At 32.6% G+C, this 22,934-nt stretch overlaps 1 protein-coding gene across 2 annotated transcripts in view; it reads left to right on the forward strand.

The window, feature by feature from the left end:
- The window catches only part of LOC145249652 (ras and EF-hand domain-containing protein homolog), a 193,485-nt gene that overhangs the window by 128,114 nt on the left and 42,437 nt on the right, over positions 1–22,934 (forward strand). For both annotated transcript variants that reach the window (XM_080111420.1, XM_080111421.1), the window contains exons 8-12: positions 1,411–1,507; positions 17,809–17,876; positions 19,164–19,297; positions 22,103–22,221; positions 22,426–22,653. In XM_080111420.1, the coding sequence (XP_079967546.1) occupies positions 1,411–1,507; positions 17,809–17,876; positions 19,164–19,297; positions 22,103–22,221; positions 22,426–22,653 (646 nt within the window). The remainder of the gene's footprint in view (positions 1–1,410; positions 1,508–17,808; positions 17,877–19,163; positions 19,298–22,102; positions 22,222–22,425; positions 22,654–22,934) is intronic.

The following is a 22,934-nucleotide window of genomic DNA, read 5'->3' on the forward strand; positions in this document are numbered from 1 at the left end:
GTGTTAATTTGCAACAAAAATTTCATTAAGAAAACAACAACACTCGTTTTATGGTTCACAGATGTATTGATTTTATATCTCCTTGACTTGGTTATTGTAAACTATACTTATTAATCAGCCGTTATTAAAATATTCTAATTAGAGAACCAAAAAGAGCCAAACCACCCTCTCTTCTTTCTTACCTCATTTTTTTATGTCACTTTTATTGAAACCTGTTTCCACGATACTCACTAGACAACATATTCTATCCACATTGTTTCAATTTTTATAACAAATTAACAAAGTCATTTCCAACAAACACCACAAATTTGCTATGGCACTTCCATTAAGACTATTTTTCACTTTTTTTCTAAGTATTTTCTCACAATCTTCTTAAGATTAACTAAGAATAACAACATTAACATTTCTAACTCAGTTATGGCGGATAGAACGAGAACAGTTTAATTGCATATATTAAATAAAGAGTATAGTTCGAAATTCTGTACAAGTTCTTGAGTTCAATGTAAAGATTTTCACATTCAAAAAGATGCACCTAAGAAGTTTGGAAGTTACATCGGCCAAAGCGTTGAGTATAGTAGTCGGAATAATATAAATAATATAAATTGTCAATGATCATTAAAAAAAATTCTGAAACATAGCAACCGACACAGTTTCACCCATTTTTAAAGTAATCTTCCTTCATCTCGAATGTACTTTTTCTTGTCCTTCTTCTCAGAATTTATCAATCCTCTACTTGTGATAAGTGTTTTCTTGTGAATTTGAAGAGATTCATAGAATTGCATGACAATTCAAAAAGGGAGATGAGGGGTGGTTCTATGCAGTTTTACAATTTATTAAGAAGGAATTAACTTTTATCTCATATTCACCTGGATAAAATGTTCTTTTCATATTCATAAGATATACATTTTGATCATATACAACTAAAAACTATCTGCCTAAATGCAAGTAAAATTACTTTCACAAAAACTAGTTTTGCACCGCTTTTATGCCCTCTTACAACGATTAAAATCAAGCTATATTTCCAAATTTGGTCAAATTATTTTTTAAATAATCGATTTATAGTAAATAAAAATTAGAAGTCATGCAAAGACGAGAAACATTCACATAGATATAATCACACAATGTTATTAATATATATCTAGTATCACCTTGAAAAAGTTAAAATAATTGATGCTGTTTACAGTTGTAAATGTTTCATAATATTTTGTATTTGCTTTTGACTTGAATATATTCAATTGTTATGTTATAAAAATTATTCTGAATTAAATATTTGCATAAATACATGTAAATATTTACAAATTATTAATTTTTCATGTGATTTGCTATTGTTTTATTTTTAATTTTTGCTATATTGTATCGATTTTGTCAGTTATCTTGTTTGTTGCTAATATTGATATTTTTGCTTGTCAGTGATGCTAACAAAAAATTGCATGACACAAATGATGATTTAAGGGAAGCAGTGGATATCAATCGTCAATCAAATCATAAAAGATCCTATTCGTCTGGAGTAAGTATTTTCTCCACATTTCTAACATTCAGATATTCAACAAACTTTGATAAAGTTCAAATCAAACTTCTTTTTGAAACTCTCTTGTTAAACTTTTAATGCATAAAAAAAGGAAAGTGATTTTTTAGTATCATATGAATTCAAAGATTCTATTGTTAGTATTGTTTTTTTTTTTAGTCAGAATTCTTTCGAGAAAGATATTATGTACTTATGGGAGGGACCATGTGAAGGTGCCACCATCCTAAGTGAAAATGATTTTTGTGGAGCAAACTGGATTCACACAGTCCATGTCGTTGACCACTGAACCACCTTCACTTTTTAAAATGAATAAGCTAGCAGTGACGTGTAGACAACTTTTTCAGGGCAGGTGCTCAAGTGAAAAAAAAAAAAAACGGCAAAAATATAGTAATGAACACCACTGTGGGGCATGGGCCTATAATACATTCCTCTGAAAAGGTCATTTTTAACACAGGAGTAAAAGGGACAGGTCCTTCGGCACCCTAGTTCCCCATCCCCTTGCATGTCCCTGTAAGCGCGACACAATTATAAAAATCCATTAAAAAATTATGCTTATATCAGAATGTGGAATGTGTTTTCCAACAATATCTGCTTTCTGAATTCATCGATCATTTATTTTTTTAATGGCAGATTTTTGTTTCAAGCAACTAAATTGTGCACTCACAAAGTGCATGGTGAGGTGCATATGCCAATGGGTATTTCATAAGAATCTTTCCTCTTGAGTTCATCATTTAATTCCTTAGGAGTTCTGGGCAGAACCTTAAAGTGGATACACGTTGAAAGTTTTTTTTGTGAAAGGTTTCTCAACAGAGAATACTACTATGCAAATTAGATATATTGAATTACAAGTGTCAGTACATCTCCCTAAAACATAAATGTTTTTTTGACTCTAGTAGGTCTTCTACTTCTTATTATTTAATTTTCAAGATTACTGTTGTCAAGCCTTCTCTAACTTGGAGAGAGAGAGAGAGAGAGAGAGAGAGAGAGAGAGAGAGAGAGAGAGAGAGCATTATATAGGCTCTTTGCTATTCTTATGCTCATCCGCCATACTTAATTGTCAGTATCACTACATTCTCCTTCTCAAACTCAATTGTTTTACTTAAAGGTAAAAAAGATTGAACTGATTTTACATTTTTATTTCTTGTTTTGTAAATAAATGAATTTAGTAAAACAAAATATTTATCCAAATAATAATGTTCTTTGATTTACAATTAGTGTTAATGTTTTATTTTGCTATCCAAATTATTTCCCTCAATGTATTAAGTTGAGAGGCGAACAAGTGAGTTTTTTTTCGAAAGACTTTTTATATTCCTACACATCAACAAATAGGAAATAATTCCTACACATCAACAAATAGGAAATAAATACAGAAAAGATATAAGCATTTATATATTTTTTGTATTGATTTTTTATACACACACACACACACACACACACACACACACACACACACACACACACACACACACACAGCTGTGGTTCATCTTTCTAAAATTCATCAGTGTGGTAATACGTTTAGCTATGCTGGGATTAAAAATTCAAACAGCCCGTTATATCCAAGTGTGATTAGCAACCAAGTAAGTTGTCCACTGCAGCAATAAACTCATAAATTTATAGAGTTACTAGCATTTCAGCCCAGCTTTGCTCGGGCCCTATGTACTGTTCATAACTTTATGTGCATATGTATATATATATATATATATATATATATATATATATATATATATATATATATACATATATAGTCATCCACATACAGTACTGTTTCGCTGTTTCGCAGCTTATCAGTGCAGCTAGACAGGCAACTACCTCAAGCCAGGATTGAAACCTGACCGCCTGTACAACAGTCAAGGCTCCTAACAATTATGCTAATCGGCAGCTGCTGTGCGAGTCGTGAATTAACGATGTTTTGACATCGTCCGAAATACCTCAATAAGCTCAATTTGTTTACACAAAGAGCATCGCTTTATATGCTAATGGTAATTCATGTATCACTTCTCAATATGCTCAACTCAAGATAAGGAGCCACATACAGTACTGTTTCACATCCACATCCACATACAGTACTGTTTCGCTCTTTCACAGCTCATCAGTGCGGCTAGACAGGCAACTACCTCAAGCCAGGATTGAAACCCGACCACCGGTATATAAAAGTTTGACTCATGTCCAGGTAACCTACATCTAAAATTTCAAGTGCTTAGACCCAAAATTGGCGGAGGATTTTCGTAGAGTCTGCAAAGGTCAACTCTTTCAACTTTGACATCTTGGCAGCTAATTTTCGCCCAAAAAACTAATTAAAAAGCTTGCTGCATGTCTGAATACCCTTCATGTAAAATTTCAAATGTTTAGACCTAAATATTGCTGAATAGTTTGCTAGAGACAGCAAAGGTCAAATCTTTTGAACTTTGATTAAAAAGCTTGCCTTACGTCTGAATACACTTTATGTAAAATTTCAAATGTTTAGATCAAAAATTGGCTGAGAAATCAATTTTTTTAAAACGTTGACCCCAATTTCGACTCCTTAACATTTATTGTTTTGGGCTCAAATCAAATTAAAAAGTTTGATCCATGTCCAAGGAATCTACATCTAAAATTTCAAGTGTTTAGACCCAAAATTGGCAAAGGAGTTTGGTAGAGTTTTCAAAGGTCAAATCGTTGAATTTTGACCTCTTAACAACTAAATTTCTGGCCACAACCCAATTAAAAAGGTTTTCCCAAATCTCAATACCCCTTATGTCAAATCTAGAGTCCGTAGACAGAAAATTGACAGAGTAACTTGATAGAGAAATGTACACATCCAGGCCGACACACAGACAATTTCGCTTTTATAGATATACTAGCATGGGTTCCCGGCGTTGCCCGGGTATTTGGAGGTGTATGTTGAGCAAAAAAAAAAAGAAAAAAAAAGCAATCAGTTTTTTTAACTTTAACCCCTATTATGACCCTGCAAAATTTATTGTTTTGAGCTTAAATCGAGTTATTAAATTAGATCCATGTCCAAGGAACCTATATCTAAAATTTAAAGTATTTAGACACAAAATTGTCGGAAGTGTTTGTAGAGTTCTCAAAGGTCAAATCGTTGAACTTTGACCCTTTAACAGGCAAATTTCTGGCCGAAAACCGATCACATCGATTTTCCCAAATCTCAGTACCCTGTATATAAAAATTTCGAGTCTGTAGACTTAAAATTGAAAGAATTATTGCGTAGGGAAATGTATGCAGACAGACACACACACAGACACACAGACAGATTCACTTTTATAGATATACTAGCATGGGTGCCCGGCATTGCCGAGGTGTTTGGAGGTGTATGCTGAGCAAAAAAAAAAAACGGTCAATTTTTGAAAATTTGACCCCTATTATGACGCCTTAAAATTTATTGTTTTAGGCTCAAATCCAGTTATTAAGTTAGATCCATGTCCAAGGAACCTATATCTAAAATTTCTAGTGTTTAGACCCAAAATTGTCGGAGGAGTTTGGTAGAGTTCTCAAAGTTCAAATTATCGAACTTTGACCCCTAAATAGCTAAATTTCTGTCTGAAAACCGATCACATAGATCTTCCCAAATCTCAGTACCCTGTATATCAAATTTCGAGTAGACTAAAAATTGACAGAGTTATTGCGTAGGGAAATGTACACACACACACACACACACACACACACACACACACACACACACACACACACACACACACACAGACACTTTCACTTTTATAGATATATTAGCATTTCAGCCTGGTGTTGCCCGGGTGTTTGGAGGTGTATGTTAAGCAAAAAAAAAACAAACAAAAAACGGTCAATTTTTTAAGATTTGACCCCTATTATGACCTCTTAACATTTATTGTTTTGGGCTCAAATCGAGTTATTAAGTTAGATCCATGTCCCAGGAACCTATCTCTAAAATTTCATGTGTTTAGACCCAATATTGTCGGAGGAGTTTGGTAGAGTTTTCAAATGTTAAATCGTTGAACTTTGACCCCTTAACAGTCAAATTTCTGGCCGAAAACAGATTACAAAGATTTTCCCAAATCTCAGTACGTTCGACCTTCACCTGGCAAATTTCATTTTTTTTAATTTTCACACTTTTGCACCGATTTTTCCGGGCTAAAACCCAAATATGAAGTTTTGCATGGATTCACATACCTTATATATGAAGTTTCATGTCTGTAGACATAAAACTCTAGGAGGAGTTTAGTAGGCAAAATTTGTTAAACAAAAATATATATGTATACATAAATATATATGGAAACAATTTTGTGTTTAATATAAACTTTTTACGTAAATATTAATGCAAGTATACATCATGTAGAATATCTGCATGAATATAATTACACGTAATAGTAAACTAAAGATGATTATCCCATTAGAAAACCGAAGCAACTAATACGGAATTAATTAAAATGTATGTTTAAAAGAATATGCAAATTAGCTAGATCTTTTGCTAGTGAATGCAATTCCACAACCCATGTATAAGAAAATTGTATTTTCTTTTTAATAAATAGAAAAGAGGGTTTTTAATATGAATATCAATAAACACAAAAGAGAAACGAATTTATAGGAGTATAGATAGATATAGATAGAAGATAGATAGACTAGCATTTCAGCCCAGCGTTGCCCGAGTGTTTGGATGTGTCTGTTGAGCAAAAAAAAAAAAAGTGGTAGTAGGAAGGCAGGCTTGAACCCGTACTGTGAAGGAGGGAAAGAATGGGGAAAAAAACCTGACATCTATGCTGTTACGACCACCACCAAACCGGAAGTGACATTTTTTAAAATTAAGGCTAGACAATTGAAAGGAGAGGATGACTTTCAAAAATATCAGCGAAAAAAATCGACCCCCACTGTAGAAAAGGTCTCAGTTGAAGGTGAAGATATTAATGTTTTTAGCCAATTTTTCGATATTTGTCGTCTGAAAGCTAGGACTTTAAAACGATACTGATCTTGGTAAAATCTGTCACCTTTGTCGAAAGTTTTAGGCAGACATGCAAACATACATACATACATTTATATATTGGTAACTAAAAATTTTCGACCCAAGCCGATTAAAAAGCTAGCCCTATCTCTGAATACCCTTTATGTAAAATTTCAAATGTTTAGACCAGAAATTATCTTTAGTAATTTGGTAGAGACTGCAGAGGTCAATTGTTTTTAACTTTGACCTCTATTATGACCCCTTAAAATTAAGTTATTAAGTTAGATCCATGTCCAATGAAACTATATCTAAAATTTCACGTGTTTAGACCCAAAATTGTCGGAGGAGTTTGGTAGAGTTCTTAAAGATCAAATCGTTGAACTTTGACCCCTTTAACAGCCAAATTTCTGGCCGAAAACGGATTACAAATATTTTCCCAAATCTCAGTACCCTGTATATCAAATTTCGAGTCTGTAGACTGAAAGTTGACGGAGTTATTGTGTAGGGAAATGTACACAGACAGACAGACACTTTCACTTTTATAGATATATAGATATATGTACTTCATTTAGATGTACATGTTTATACTATAAACCTAAATTAGATGAATATAACAAGTGACATAACTCTGATTATGACTAACAAAAATTATGGCCCTTCGCATTGTTTAACAATCGCTGACATAACTAATACAACTTTATACGTTACTAGAATTACAGGCCGGTGTTGCCCGGGTGTTTGGAGGTGTATGCTGAGCAAAAAAAAACAAACAAAAAAAACAGTCAATTTTTTTAACTTTTACCCTTATTATGACCCCTTAAAATTTATTGTTTTGGGCTTAAATCAATTTATTAAGTTAGATCCATGTCCAAAGAAACTATATCTAAAATTTAACGTGTTTAGACCCAAAATTGTTGGAGGAATTTGGTAGAGTTCTCAAAGGTCAAATCGTTGAACTTTGACTCCTTAACAGTCAAATTTCTGGCCGAAAACCGATCACATCGATTTTCCCAAATCTCAGTACCCTGTATATCAAATTTCGAGTCTGTAGACTAAAAATTGACAGAATTATTGCATAGGAAAATGTACACAGACAGACAGACACTCAGATACACAGACAGACACACAGACACGTTCACTTTTACAAGATATATAGATAGATAGATAGACTAATAGATTAAACAAAAATATATACGTATGCATAAATATATACGGAAACAATTTTTTGTTTACTGTAAAGATTTTACGCAAATATTATGCAAGTATAAATCATGTAGAATATCTGCATGAATATAATTACATGTAATAGTTAACTCTAGATGATCATCCCATAATAAAAGCGAAAAAACTACTAGGGAATTAATTAAAATGAATGTTTAAAAGAATATGCAAATTAGCTACATCTTTTGCAGACGAATTCAATTCCATTATCCATATATAAGAAAATTGTATTTTCTTTTTAAATAAATAGAAAAGAGGCTTGCCTTTTTTCTGTTGTTCTTGGCTTCGGGCCGGATCAAAGTGTAGTATCTGTTCCGGCAGATGCTGCACTTAAGATAATTTGTACCAGTCAATGGAGGGGAAACCCTCTATACTGGGACAATTATTATTTTTGGTAACCAGAGTGCCCCCTTTTTGCCTACTTTTAGGGGAGCTGGTTTTTACCTCACATTAAAAACGGCCTTGTGCCTAATTTGCTCAGTGGGGGAGCAAATAAATACCATCTGTTCTGCAGATGCTGCACTTGAGATAATTTGTACCAGTCAATGGAGGGGAAACCCTCTATACTGGGAACCGCCTGGGTAATACCTAGGAGGTCCACCCTCCCAGGCCTTGCCACCGGGCTTTCCGGTGGGGCAAGTTTATTGCTTGCTGCCTGAGGCGCCCCGACCGGGGAATGCCGACGGGGTTACTCAGGCAATTTTTAAAATTGCAGGAGTGCCCCTCCTTTAGGGGAGCCTGCGGGGTTCCCACTTTCCGGCCTTGTGCCACATAATGCTGATGTGGGCAGCATTTAAATAAAAACCCTCTATACTGGGACAATTATTAATTTTGGTAACCAGAGTGCCCCCTTTTTGCCTACTTTTAGGGGAGCTGGTTTTTACCTCACATTAAAAACGGCCTTGTGCCTAATTTGCTCAGTGGGGGAGCAAATAAATACCATCTGTTCTGCAGATGCTGCACTTGAGATAATTTGTACCAGTTAATGGAGGAGAACCCTCTATACTGGGATAATTATTATCTTTGGTAACCAGAGTGCCCGCTTTTTTCCTACTTTTAGGGGAGCTGGTTTTTATCCCACACTAAAAACGGCCTTGTACCTAATTTGCTTTGGTGGGGAAGCAAATAAATACATTAAATAAATAGAAAAGAGGGTTTTTAATATGAATATCAATACACACAAAAGAAAAACGAATTTATAGGAGTATAGATAGATATTGACTTACCTTTCTCATATAAAGACGTATTTCCTTCTATATTAATTGATAAAAAATATGTTCTTCAATATATTACAGAATATTAGTAAAACAATAAAAAAATATTTTTGCATTTTAACATGAATAATAATATTTCAGGGAAGAAAAATAATTTCGTTTTTATTTTCTTAGTGTATATTTTGAAAAGAAAAATTTCAATGTGTTCATTCTCCTGACAGAAGAGTTAGAAATGTAAATAAAACATCAACAGACAAAGATCTAAAAATAAAGACAAAAATTCACATTTGAAGAAAGAAAAAAATGTCATGAAATTTGGGTTGGTTGCACATATTTTTCTCTATCAAAGAAACATATGCACGTAGACTTTAATTTCTTTTTTTTTTTTAACAGTTGCAACGGATAGCATGGATTATGTATAAACAATTGAACTGAATTGCATTTACAAAAATGAAACTTGTCAGCATTAGAGAGAACTACCTAATAATATTGACATCCGGTTTGAACTAATGTAAATGTTGATTATTATCCATGGAAAATACTTGGAAATTTTTAAATAAAATATAAAAAATCTATTTGTAATGATTGAATTAATAAATACAAGATTAGCCACATGTCTCGTCGAAGATAATTGCTCAACTAAAATCATAAAAAATGCTGACAGTTTTTTTCTGTTCCTTTAAAACTAAGTCAGCACGTTTAGATTCTGAACATCCTTGGATAATCCATCTGTTGTAATGGTATACATTTCTTTTTCAATGCGAGCTTGTAGATTAGGTAAATAGATAGACTTGGTATAATGATAAACATGAACCTTTAGGTAACCTCAGAGCCTATAGTATAGGGGAATTGAGGTCATCTGAACATTTAATTTCTTCTGATGATAAGTGACTCCTTTGAGGAAGCCCCCTAACTAAATATGCTGAATTGGAAGATGGGAGAAATGTCAAACATTTATTATGACTTTAACATAAACAACTATTGTTTCCGATTATAAAATCAATAAAAGTTTACTTATTTCGGTTTTCATATTCATATGTAGTTAAGTAGACATGTATTTACTATTTGAATCATTATAAATAAGAAACTTTTGAAACATACACACTATCAGAAAATCAAATTGCAACAATTTAAAGGAGAACAATGTTGCTTTGCACCTAGCAAATTCATATATATTCATATCTGCACGTTTGGCAGAAGGAGGAGGAGGAGGAGGAGGAGAATATTCTTTGAACATTTAATGGAGAACCTCATCCTAATGTATCGGATCACAGGCTGTTCAATTCAGGAGAATTGTGCTGCATGAGACACATAGATGCAACTTTAATATGAGCAACAGAGCATTCGATTAAACATCCATCATACATATTTGCAACATTTACAATTTGGATGACTTTAAGAAATTGATTTCCAAAGTAACCTATTCCTGATCAGCTCTATATTTCTCTTTTCATCAGGTCCATTTTTATCATTTCTTTGCATGTTTCCCTTCCCCTGTGATCTCAACCAGGTATTCTATATTTATTATATTATTTATTTATATTAACCCAAGAACTCTCATCCATTCTTTCAATGTGGCCATACCATCAAAGTCTACTTATTTGCACACATCTCAGAACAAAGGTTGTCTTTAAAATTCAGATTACACATCCATTGTATCATTCTCATATCATTTCCATCACATTTCACGTCCCTACATCATCACACTGATTATGTATGCCTGATATACTTTTTTCTTGGACGACAGTGGTAATGCTTTGTTGGTTAGTAATGACCAAAATTTCATAAACTTAGTTCATCTACTCTTAACTTGAAATTACAGTAGCACCTGCTCTGCCTTATTCTAAAGTGCTATCAGTCAGGTAATAAAACTCTTTGACAACCTCTCGGTAATTCCACTGCATTTCTTGTGTACCCAATCCTTACAGGTACCACAAAACAATTGAATCTCATTTCTTTACAAAAACTGAGAAGGGGAACATTATTCTTTTTGGGAACTACAACAAAACTACAACAAAACTACAACAAAACTACAACGACTGATCATCACTTTCGCCTTGGTAACATTCACTTCCAGACCTTTACTTTCTTTAATATTCGTTAAAACGAATTAACAAGTAAATCATCTATTATCCATAGACAAGTACTAAATACATACAATATCTCTTCCAGACGATCAATACAGAATTCTGTAAACAAGACACAAATGAAAAGCAACGAATTCAGAATTCTGATGTACTTCTACTTTAACTTTAAATGTTTTGTTAATTTTAATACAACAGAGACTTTATACATTCTACACATTGCTTGAACAATCTTGTTGTTGTTGTTGTTTTTGTTGTTGTTTTCTTTGTCTTCTTCTTCTTATTGTATTTATAACTCGATAATGGAGATCTAGCTACATAACCATATATTCTATAAATACATTACTCAAATTACTTGGTTAAGTATATTTCATTTTGATCAAGGTAGGGACAACATTATTGTTAGGTTTGCACTCATGCTTGAAATCCATAAAAAGTGAAAGTGGGGTTTTATTTTAATTAATAGCTTAAAATTATGGAAATTACAAAGCAAGAATAAAAATGTTAAAGAATTTAGGGATTAGAGCAAGAGTGTTTGGGGTTCCTCATTGATTTTCAGGTGTTCAATAAGCGTGGGGGAAGACTATAAATGAACCGAATTTTATTTCAGTTATTATCGTTTTACAGTTCTTACATGTGATCAATGTTGAATATATCTTTGTGTTCCACTTGCCTTTAATTTATGCAAAGCCAACCAGGTAACTTGTTTTGCCTGCCAAAAGCTTTCTTCAGGTTCACAAAGGCAAAATACAGGGTTTTTTTTTCATACAAAAATATGCTTTGCATTTGTTTGGTACTTTGCCCAAGTATAAAACCAAATTGCATTTGATATATACTTACATTACTTCTTATTTGCTGCTCAGTTATTCTCTTAATTACTTTCAAGACTTGATCCATCAATTACAAACCTACGTAATTATCTCATATATAGCATAACCACGCTGACACACTGTTTCCCATTAGATCACCAAAATCTAGCAATATTGAGCCTCATCAGTAGTAAAATGGGTGACTATTTGAAAATACCAGATGCTGTATGTGTTTTCTGCTTATCTTTGTTTTCAGTCATCGTGGATTGTTCCTTACCACTAGAATCAAGTAGTGCCATCTTAGGAGAGGTGTGGATAAGGATTAAGCAACCCTTGCTTCACAATTACACTTGCAGCCACCGTTACAAGGGGTATCTATTTACTAAACAGAGATCATACATGTAATTACCTCTATCGAGTGTTTCCTATAATCCTTGAAACAACTCAAAATTGTACTAAGTTCCCAGTTTTTTTGTGGGGTGGGGGATAACATCTTTTTTGATTTAAGTCTATGATCATCTCATTGTCTGTTTCCCTAACAGCCTCCAACATTTCTCCAACATTTCTGCAACAATGCCTGAGGGCCTTGCAGCCTTACCCTTCTTCATCTTACAGCTTCTCATACTATTTCTTTCTCAATTCTTACAGTTATACCAAATACTGATTCTTACTAGCACCTATGCTTTTGCCTTTGATATACTTTTCAACTTCCTCATTGAACCATCATGTCACCTGATGCCTTGAGGAACTTTCTGTCCACCCATAACTATAGTATGTTACATCTAAAAATCTATCTCTCAGCATCTTCCACTGTTCTACTACATCTATTGTAGTGGGTCGGATAGATGAACGCTCCATCATTTGGTCTTTAAACTCACATTTCACATGTTCTTCATTCAATCTCTACACCTTTCTCTTCATAATAAACTTTCTATTTATTCCATATATTATTTTTACCCTTTTTTTTTTAATCAGCAGATATTTGACTTGCTGTCATATAGAATATCACATGGAAAGATTATGTGATATAGAATATTGCATGGATAGATGTATGGATATCGCATGGATAGAATAGATGTCTTATAGAATATTGCATGCATGTCTTATAGAATATCACATACATGGATTAGATGTTGTATAGATTATTACCTGGATATATAAGATGTCATAGGATATCAGATGGGTAGAGTAGATGTCATATAGAATACCACATGGATAGATTAGATATCATTAATAATATCAAATGGATAGATTAGATGTCTCATAGAATATCACATAGACAGAATATCTTATAGAATATTTCATACATAAATTAGATTAGGATATCACATTGATCGATTAAATGTCATATAGAATATCAGATGGATAGATTAGATGATGATGCCTCCGTTCAGTCTCGAAAGACAAAGGATACCCCTTGTAAGGGTGGCTGCATGTGTAATTGTGTGGCAAGAGTTGCAAAATCTCCAACCCAACCTCTCTTAAATCAGCACTGCTTGAGTCCAGTGGCAAGGAAAAGTCCAGAACAACTGGAAACAATGCCGAGATAAGCAGAGAGCACATGCAGCACCTGAAAGTCACAAATAGTCACCCATCTGGTACTGGCCAGGCTCATCATTGCTTAACTTTGGTGATCTGACGGGAACCGGTGTGCCAAATGTGATGATGCTGTATATAGATTAGATACCTTATAGAATATCACATGGATAGAAAAGATATGAATAAACTAAATATCGAATAGAATGTCACATGGAAAGAATAGATGTCTTATAGATTTGATGCCATGCATAGATTTGATGCCATATAGAAAATCACATGGATAGATTAGATGTTGTATAGAATGTAATGCTCTCCCAAATCACATTCTAAGTTCATTTGTTGACATATACACAGATGACACTGCTTTTTCTGAACGTTTTTTATGCACGTGACCTTTTGTTGGAATTACTTAATTTTCTTATTTTTACTTTTGAGAAATGGGGTGGTACAAATATTGAGAGAGAGAGAGAGAGAGAGAGAGAGAGAGAGAGAGAGAGAGAGAGAGAGAGAGAGACTGTGTCTGGGGTCATTCGTTTGGATCATTTTCGTTTGGATTTAGGTTGTAGGTATTCAGAGGATGAGAAGTGTTGTTGCCTGTCATTATAATAGGGAGGGTCTGTCTGGTTTTCTGTGTTTATGTCACAATATATATATATATATATATATATATACACTAGCTGTACCCTGCCACGCATTGCTGTGGCTCAATTTGGTGTAATGGAAAATTCTAATAAAAAGAGAAAATGCATGTTTCTTATATTCTTAGTACAGCAATCCACATCCACTCCAAAAAGTAAATAAAAAAAGGCGAAAATGAAAAAAAATGGTACTCTTGCAGAATTGGATCCTGATCCTCAGGATTATCGTCAATCATGGCTTGGGCTCGACCAACAATCAGTGGATAAAGCTGAACGTAGCAAAAATATTGAAATGCTAAATGTTTTTTTTTTTTGTTTTCTGTATACAAAAATGTGAGTTAGTAATTAATATTTGAGTGATGAGGGGGGGGGGGGGTTTACTATACACAGATTCGAAAAAGTTGTCCAAAAATAAATAAATGGAAGCAAAGGTAAGGTAAGTTATGTTTCTCCTAACTGGATAATTGTTTAGTGTTTTTATGTAATGTAAAATGTTTAATCGGCTGGAAAAACAGAAATGGTTGCAGACTCTGTTGAATACGTTAAGTTTCGGAAAGTAAGTTGAAAACTAAAAACTATACAATATAGTGTCAAAAACCCACCGAATATATGTTACCATGACATAGGCTGACATAATCAGTGGGTTTGTGACAGTATTTTGTATAGTTTTTTAGTTTTAACTCACTTTCTCAAATTTAACGTAAGCAACAGTGTCCGCCACCATTTGTATCTTTCAAATACACAGATAAACACTGTTTTTCGAGCCGACTAAACGTTACATTAAATGAAAAGGGTTTGTATTACTAAATACAGATACAAAGAAGTTGTCAAAAAATAAATATATAACAAATAAATGTTATCAAAGGCAAGAAAAGTAAATGTTCTACCTAACTGGATAAGATTGTAGTGTTTTTATGTAATGTATAATGTTTAATCAGTTCAAAAACATGCAGTGTTTATCGGTATAGTTGAAAAATACAAATGGCGGCAGACAGTATCAAACACGTTAAGTTTGGGAAAATGAGTTTAAACTAAAAAACTATACAAAATACTGTTAGGAACTCACTCAATATATGTTACTGTGACGTAGGCTGACATATAATCAGTGATTTTAAACTTTTGCTCGATACAGGCGACGACTTTTAAGAGTCCCTTTTAGTGATTACCTGGTTTGAGGATATTATACAACCAAACGGCAAATCTGCCTCAAAAATCCGGTATTATTTTACTTTAAAGCCCGTCTCATGTTCGTATATAACGAAATATTTTATTGTAGATTTCAGTGTACTAAAAACGAATCTGCAAACCGTTTCCATCGCAAAAAGAAAGTTTTTATGATATGAAGAAATTACCTTTTCGAAAAGTGGGTGATCACTTTTCAATGTAAATTTAACTTAGAATAAGCACCCACTTTCTGGCCACCTGAGAGAGGGGCATTTTTCTGTGTGTGGGGGTTGTTTTGGCAGCCGCAGCCGCCAAAACACCCCCCGCCCCTCCAACCAATTCAAACAAGTAATTTTAAAGGATTTTCCAAGGGTAGAAAGAAAGCCCCCCCCCCAAAAAAAATCGTAGCCACAAAGTGGGTGATCATTTTACGTTAAATTATTATGGAAAAATGATGCTTCACTTTTTTAAACTAACATTTTTTCATATCTTGAAACTACTCGTTTGCCTTAATTATAAACGTTATTTTCGTTTTCAGCGACCCTGAAAACCTATAAAAGTGGTAATTTTAAAGGAATTTTCGAGGGTGGAGTAAGTCTTCATATTTACCTTCTTTTTTTTCCCAATAACATAAGAAATTAAGAATTAGACAAGCCAGCCAGGAAAGCTTTTAAAAATAAAAAATTAAGATAAACAAATGGTGCTAGTGCACTTACCGATCCTCGCTATTTTAAGTCTGCTGGTCGCTATGGAACTGAACGGCCACCCAAAAAAGTATTTTGACGAACGTGAGACGGGCCATAATGGAAAATTTTATCAAAATTCCGGGATGATTTTTTTTTTTTTCAATAACATAAGAAATTAAGAATTAGACAAATTTATTTTAGGCAGGCTTCGCTAGGAAAGCTTTTAAAAATAAAAAATTAAGATAAACAAATGGTGCTAGTGTACTTACTGATCCGTGCTATTTTTTAAATCGTATTTCCAAGTTTAATTAAAGTTTTATGATATGTTTTTTTATTCAATTGTAAGGTTAAAGTAAAAAAATATATATATATATATATATATATATATATATATATATATATATATATATATATATAATTTAAAAAGCTCGTGAAAGGCTCATTTCTACCGGAAATGAAATGGCGGACACTCTCGCAGTTACGAAAAATATTTTTATTTTATTTAATATATTTTTTATAATTTGCGATATTAATTTATTTTAATAACATGTAAACATTCCTTGACTTTACAGATAAATTTTCTGAAAATTTCAATTAAATTGGTAACGTAGAAATATGGTTTTATTCACTTTGAACGAACCAAGAATTACATATATATATATATATATATATATATATATATATAAAATAAAATAACTATATATATATATATATATATATATATATATATATATATATATATATATATATATATATAGTTGGTAGCAAAAGTATTTGGTACATTGTTTTTTTTTCATATTTCTCAAAAAATATCAACTTAATTTGTATGAAATTTACACACAATCTTTGAAAAGATATTATCTATCTCAAAATAAAAGAGAAATGAAAATATACTTAGTTGACAAATATTTATTAACAAAAAATCATATTACCCATATGCGAAAGTATTTAACACATTTACTAATATTTAGTTGTATATCCTCTGTGAACTGTAGGACATCGCGGACATTAGCATGGCTGAGTTGCTCAGAATGGTGCAGAACCGGAGTCAATGGCGACAATTCGTGAAGAGTGCCACGGTTGGTCATTACTGACCATTCCGTCAAAGAGGGAGAGAGATCCTCTGTTCTACCTTACAGCCTCCAAACGCTTTCCATAACTGTCTACTACTTTCTTACAAGCACTTGCTGGTAGTTTCAGCCATTTCTTCTTCACAAACTTTTTTCAATTCCTTGATATTCTTGGGATCTCTTGTATGCATGCTTAACTTCAAAGTTTTCCACAGATTTTCGATAGGATTTAGATCGCGTGACTGGTTAGGCAACTGTAGAAAACTAATCCGATTATCCTTAAACCATTTCCTATTTATTTTACCCTTGTGCTTGGGATTATTTTCCTGCTGGAAAATAAAATTAGGCTGCAATCCTAAATCTGCGGCACTCTTGAACAGATATGTTGATAAAATCTTCATGTAGTTTGCTGCATTTATTTCCTTTCTATGATTTCCATTCCTTCTTCATTTGCAAAAAAGCAGTCCCAAATCATCACCTTTCCATCTTTTAATTTTACAGTGGAAATGGTATTTAGTTTCCTGTAACTCCTTTCCATCTTAATGTAAACAAAATTTTAAGTTGAATTTATGATGGTACAAACTTTGATGATACAAATATCAAACATTGCCTTTTGTTTACTTGAATTTTTTGATTTGTCAGTATTGAAATGATGTCATTTCCATTGTTCATTTTAACTTTAATGTACATTTATTTTCTTTAATTTTATTGTTGGATACATTTAGGATTTTTGCAAATGAAATGTTTTTTCAATCAATTCTTAATTAACCATGTTGCATGTTATTTAGCAGTCATCACATCTTTATTTCATTCACTTGTTTGCAGTTGGCACTTAATAGTATTTTACAATATATATATATATATATATATATATATATATATATATATATATATATATATATATATATAATTTGTTTTTTTTTCTTTTTTCATTATATTAATTTTTTAGTCCCCAGTACTTCCTATTTGCATATCTGGAAAGAAACCTTCAGAAAATCGACCAGAAAGTCCACTTGTGTAAGTAAAATACAAACTATGTTTCATTATGTTTATGAAGTAGCAATTTATGAAGATAAATTCTGTTTATACAAAAGTAAGTGTTGCAATGTCATTCACCTCATAAAAAGTCAAACTATAAAATATTTTTGATGTCAAATATCATTCTATGCCCCAACAACAATAATTATCCATCATATTTATTCATAAAATAACTAATTCAGTTTTTTTTCATCCAACATTTTTGCTCAACAATAAATACATAGTAAAATGATAAACTTTTCAGCATTATTAAGTACAAAAAATACATTTGTATACATTAAAAGCGTTTTAAATTGAAAACTTAACATGATAGATCATTTTTTCAACAGAAATAATCTTAAAAATTGGGTACAAATATTTGTAAAATCCGATCCTTTTGCCAATTTACTTTAAAAAATATGTGATTTATATGCATTTTCTAATAAAGAACATCGTCCACCTTCTTCTTCAAATTACTTGGTTAAGTATATTTCATTTTAATCAAGGTAAGGACAACATTAGGTCTGCACTTATGTTTGAAATTTGTAAAAAGTTAAAGTGAAGTTTTACTTCAATTAATAACTTAAAAGTATGGAAATTAAGAAGCAAGAACAGAAATATTAAAGGGTTCAGGGATTGGAGCAAAAGTACTTGGGGTTCTTCATTGATTCTTAGGTGTGCCTCAAGCGTGGATGAAAGGTGTAAAGGCTAAAAATGAACTTAAATTTATTTCAGTTAATGTAATTTTACTTCCAGTTCTTTCACCCAATCAATATTGAATACATCTTTGTGCCTCATTCCAAAAGTTGAAAATTATATTTTTTATGATTTGTCTCTAGTGTTCTAAGTGTTTAGCTGCATAGTTTAAGTAATTTGTTTCTTTATTATTTTCTTTTGTCATAAGAAGAGTTATTCTGAAAAAATAAAATTATCTGTTTGAACCGTATGCAACTGCGATGAAAGAAGAGATTTTTTTTTAATCTCTGGCCTAACATCAACGAATAGTTCTAAAAAGGAAATAAACTTATCATTACAAGGGAGATAACTAAAAAATGACTAAGGGAGATAACTTACAACATTACACCTATCATATGTAATTTTCACACATAAACTAAATACAAGTGTGGTTCTTTTAATAAAAGAACGATTGTTGTGTATCATTAAAGAAGAAACAGCAATTTATTTTCTTATTACATATCTAAATTTATTGACTTTTCTATGTGTTGTATGTTATCTTTGAAAAATAGATTCTTGTTAAATCATTTTTATTATTATTTCATGATAAAGTGGACAACCATGTCGAACTACAACTTCGCTGGCCGAAGAAGTCGTCATGGCAGAGGCACTAGCAAGAAAACCAAATCTTTTCCCCAGAGTTCGTAAAGGCAGTTATGAAGAGGGCAGCATTACTGAAGATATTGGTAAGTCAGACTTTATAAACCGAATATTTATACAAGAACAGTATTAAAGAAAATCTGCAAAGTCATTAAATTTTCAATGACAAAGATTAAAGTTATTGACTTTACTTAGATTGATGAAATGTTGTTAATTACTCTTATTTTTGTGATTGGCAAAATATAAATATATGATGTCAATTGTTACCGATAACTCAAGAAATCATCATCATCATCATCGGCATCGTCGTCATCATCATCATCATCATCATCATCATCATCATCATTGTCATAATCATCATCATCATTGTTGTTTTCATTGCTGTCATCTATGGCTACGTATCACATTAGATTTCTTGAACATCTCATTGTTCTGATTTGGGGTTCCATTGCATGTAGTGACAGATCGAGGAAGCCAGTTTAAAAGGAAACTGTTCAAAGATCTACAATTATTGGATTCCATGATTATTGGATTCTATAGAATCTGTACAGTGGCATGTTATCCTCAAAACAATAGGATTATTGAAAGGTTACACGAAACCCAAAAGACTGTGATCATGGCACCAAATCAGCATTGGCTGGATGGACTACTAATCGTATTATTTGGGATTAGAAATATACCCAATGACCAAAGTTTTTCCCAATCCACCGCAATTACAGGAACATAACTACTACCAACAGAACTCATAATGAATTAAGAGAATCTGGATCTACATGGAGATGACATAAGAAAAATTGCCAAAGAAATGCAAAATTTGGACATGGCCCTACTTTTAGAAGGATAGAAACATACAACACAGAAAGTATTTATACCAGAAGATTTGAAGTCAACAACCTATGCATGGCTTCGAACAGACAGAATTCAAAAGTCACTAGAAACTCCATAGTTGGAACCACATTGGGCCATCCCAAGACAAAGCGAACATTTCCAAATAGAAACACCATCTGGAGAGAAGCAAACAATCTCGATAGAAAAACTGAAACCAGTTAAATTTAGTCGTTGCAACAATGATAGTAACACTGGTGACAAAAACAGCAAATGGAGAACAACAGATGACAATGAGGAGACGAGTCATCTCAAGCACAAAACCTACTGTCACATGCAGACATGTTCTAGGTTTGTAGGTCCTCTATAGTTTTGGCAAAGGTGTCCACAACATATTTAAGGATTTGATTCATATTATAACTTGTCCTTGGGGAAGCATCGATGCAGACTGTGCATCTACCGACTCTTGGTGGTGGTGGTGGTGGTGGTGGTGGTGGTAGTGGTAACATTATGAACCTATTTGTGATTTAAAAATCGAACTATTTACATATTCATATACACAAGCATTTTTAACTATCGCTATAACTGGGGTTATTTCAATGCATGAATTTGTGGCACACGAGTTTCTTTCCCATGCCTATTTTACTAGCTGTTGCCATCAGTTCATGTACGTATGTTGACGGTTTTTCTCCACCATAGTTGATAATAAGTCTGTCGAACAACATGGACTTTGATTGTTCACGTATATTTATCACAGCCTCTCTCAGTTCTGTGTAGCTCTTAGCGGTAATGAAAGTCCAAAGGAAGATTCAAAAGAACATAAAATTTTGTAGCCTCATTGGATATGTTCCTGAACTTTAGCCTCACATATGGCAAACCACACGTCAACAGTAGCATACATAAACCCTGAGATTTTTAACAACACCAATGACACAGTATCATCCATTGTAGACTTTGGAAGTTTAAACGTTAATGGTTAGCAGAAATATTTTAGAAATTTTATTTGTTAATCTAAATATTCTTTTTAGTTAAGAACTTTTATTTTAAATAAAAAAACAATTTTTTTGTCATTATTTTCAGTGAAAATGGAAAATTTTCCTTTTGCTCTCTTTTGGAGAAAAGTGTCTTCTTTTTAGAAGAAAAGCGTTTTCATAATTAACTTTATGTTTATTCCTACTTCGGACACCCTGGAAACAGATTGTTTTTTTTTTGGAAAGGCAGAGTCCAAAACGTTGGAAGGTCACCATTTATGGCCATGTTTTATGCGTTAGAACATGCAATATAAACTCCTTGTAATTATTAAATCAAGACAAACAAGGAACATTTAAATCTTGAGATAACTTTTATACACAATGGAATCTTAGTTTGAATGTGAATGTTCAAAAGTTTGGTTTTATGCGTCAGAAGTAATATGCTTGGAAGGAAAAAGAAAGGAGGGAATTGAAATACAAATGTTTATTATATCCTCAACCTTAACAAGCCATACATCATCACACTGTACATACTCTGCTGATTAATAAGAATATGGCAAAAGATTCCTCAACTTCTAACTCTTGCAATCACACCAAATACATTTTCTTCACATTTAAATTCTTATCAGTCTCCATTGTCTTACACTTCTTGCACACAAACTGTTTATCATCTCTCAACTTACCTGTAATTTCACTTCACTTCTTGCATATCCAATGCTTACAAGTACTACAAAAATGGACTTTTTCTTAAACTGAGGAGAGGAATTTTCCTTGTTCTGCAAACTTTACAACATTAAAACCACTCATCATCACTTTGCTTTCAGTAACATTCATTCTAAGACCTTTACTTCCCAAGGCTTTCCTCCAAATATACAGAACATGATTAGAATTTCAATAATAAGGCTCTATAGAAGAAATTAAACCAATGTATTTGTGAAAACAAATTCATTTTGTCATTTCAGAACAGTCTCATTAATTTTGATTTATGTAAATCTTCATGAATAAAAAAAACACAAGTTCTAATAAGTATTCGAAATAATGTCAAAACTTATTACAATTTTGACATTTTGAGAATTATTAATGTTTTTCTTGTAGATAGTGGCCATTCAACTATTCGAGACACATGCGATGTGGATACTGAGTCTGAGGGTGCAAGTCCAAATTGTGATCTGAGAAAGGGGCGCCGACACAAACGAGCTCGTCCAACATATGATGTAAGACTATAACTTTGGCAAGAAAAGATCAGCTTCATTTAAAGCTATGAACTTGTTTTCCAATTTTTAAAGTTTATTTGCATAAATTATTTAAAACTCTTTTTACTATTGGTTTATTATCTAAACTTTGTTCCATATTTGTAACATATTACTTTCAGAAATCATAGTTGTTACATTGAAAAATACATTTGTATTTATTTGCAGGAACAAGATTCCCATGACGAAATGGACACAGAAACAGACATTCAGGTTGATGATCAAGATGCTGACTTATTCAAAGTTGCCAACCATTATCCTGGTTCGGTTGGAAGTTATGGATCGAACCGTAGTTTACGCAGCCTCGGTAGAGATAATAACAATGAATTTTCAAATCCAAATCAACTCCAGGCACCTTTACGGACAAATCGCAGAGGAATTAATAATCAGCAAGAAGTTAGCATTCTTGTTTTTTGTTTTTCTTAAGATTTTGACAGCATTTTTATGTGTGTCACCTGATTAACTTAGAAATATGAAACTCTATGGAATGCCTAAAATACCTCAGAAATTACATTTTTTTTTTCAACTCATTCTTAAAAGTTGGATCAGGGAATTCCAAAGATTAAGTAGGTTTGTAATTGCCATTATTCAAAAGAAGAAGAAAATATTGTAATATTTTGTGCATGTCACAAAGTTTTGAAAAAGATCTCTTAGAAAAGAGAAAGTTTCACTGCTCA

This window comes from Euprymna scolopes, chromosome 28 (genome assembly GCF_053919585.1).
Source record: "Euprymna scolopes isolate OS-2025 chromosome 28, ASM5391958v1, whole genome shotgun sequence".
Lineage (NCBI taxonomy): Eukaryota > Metazoa > Mollusca > Cephalopoda > Sepiida > Sepiolidae > Euprymna > Euprymna scolopes.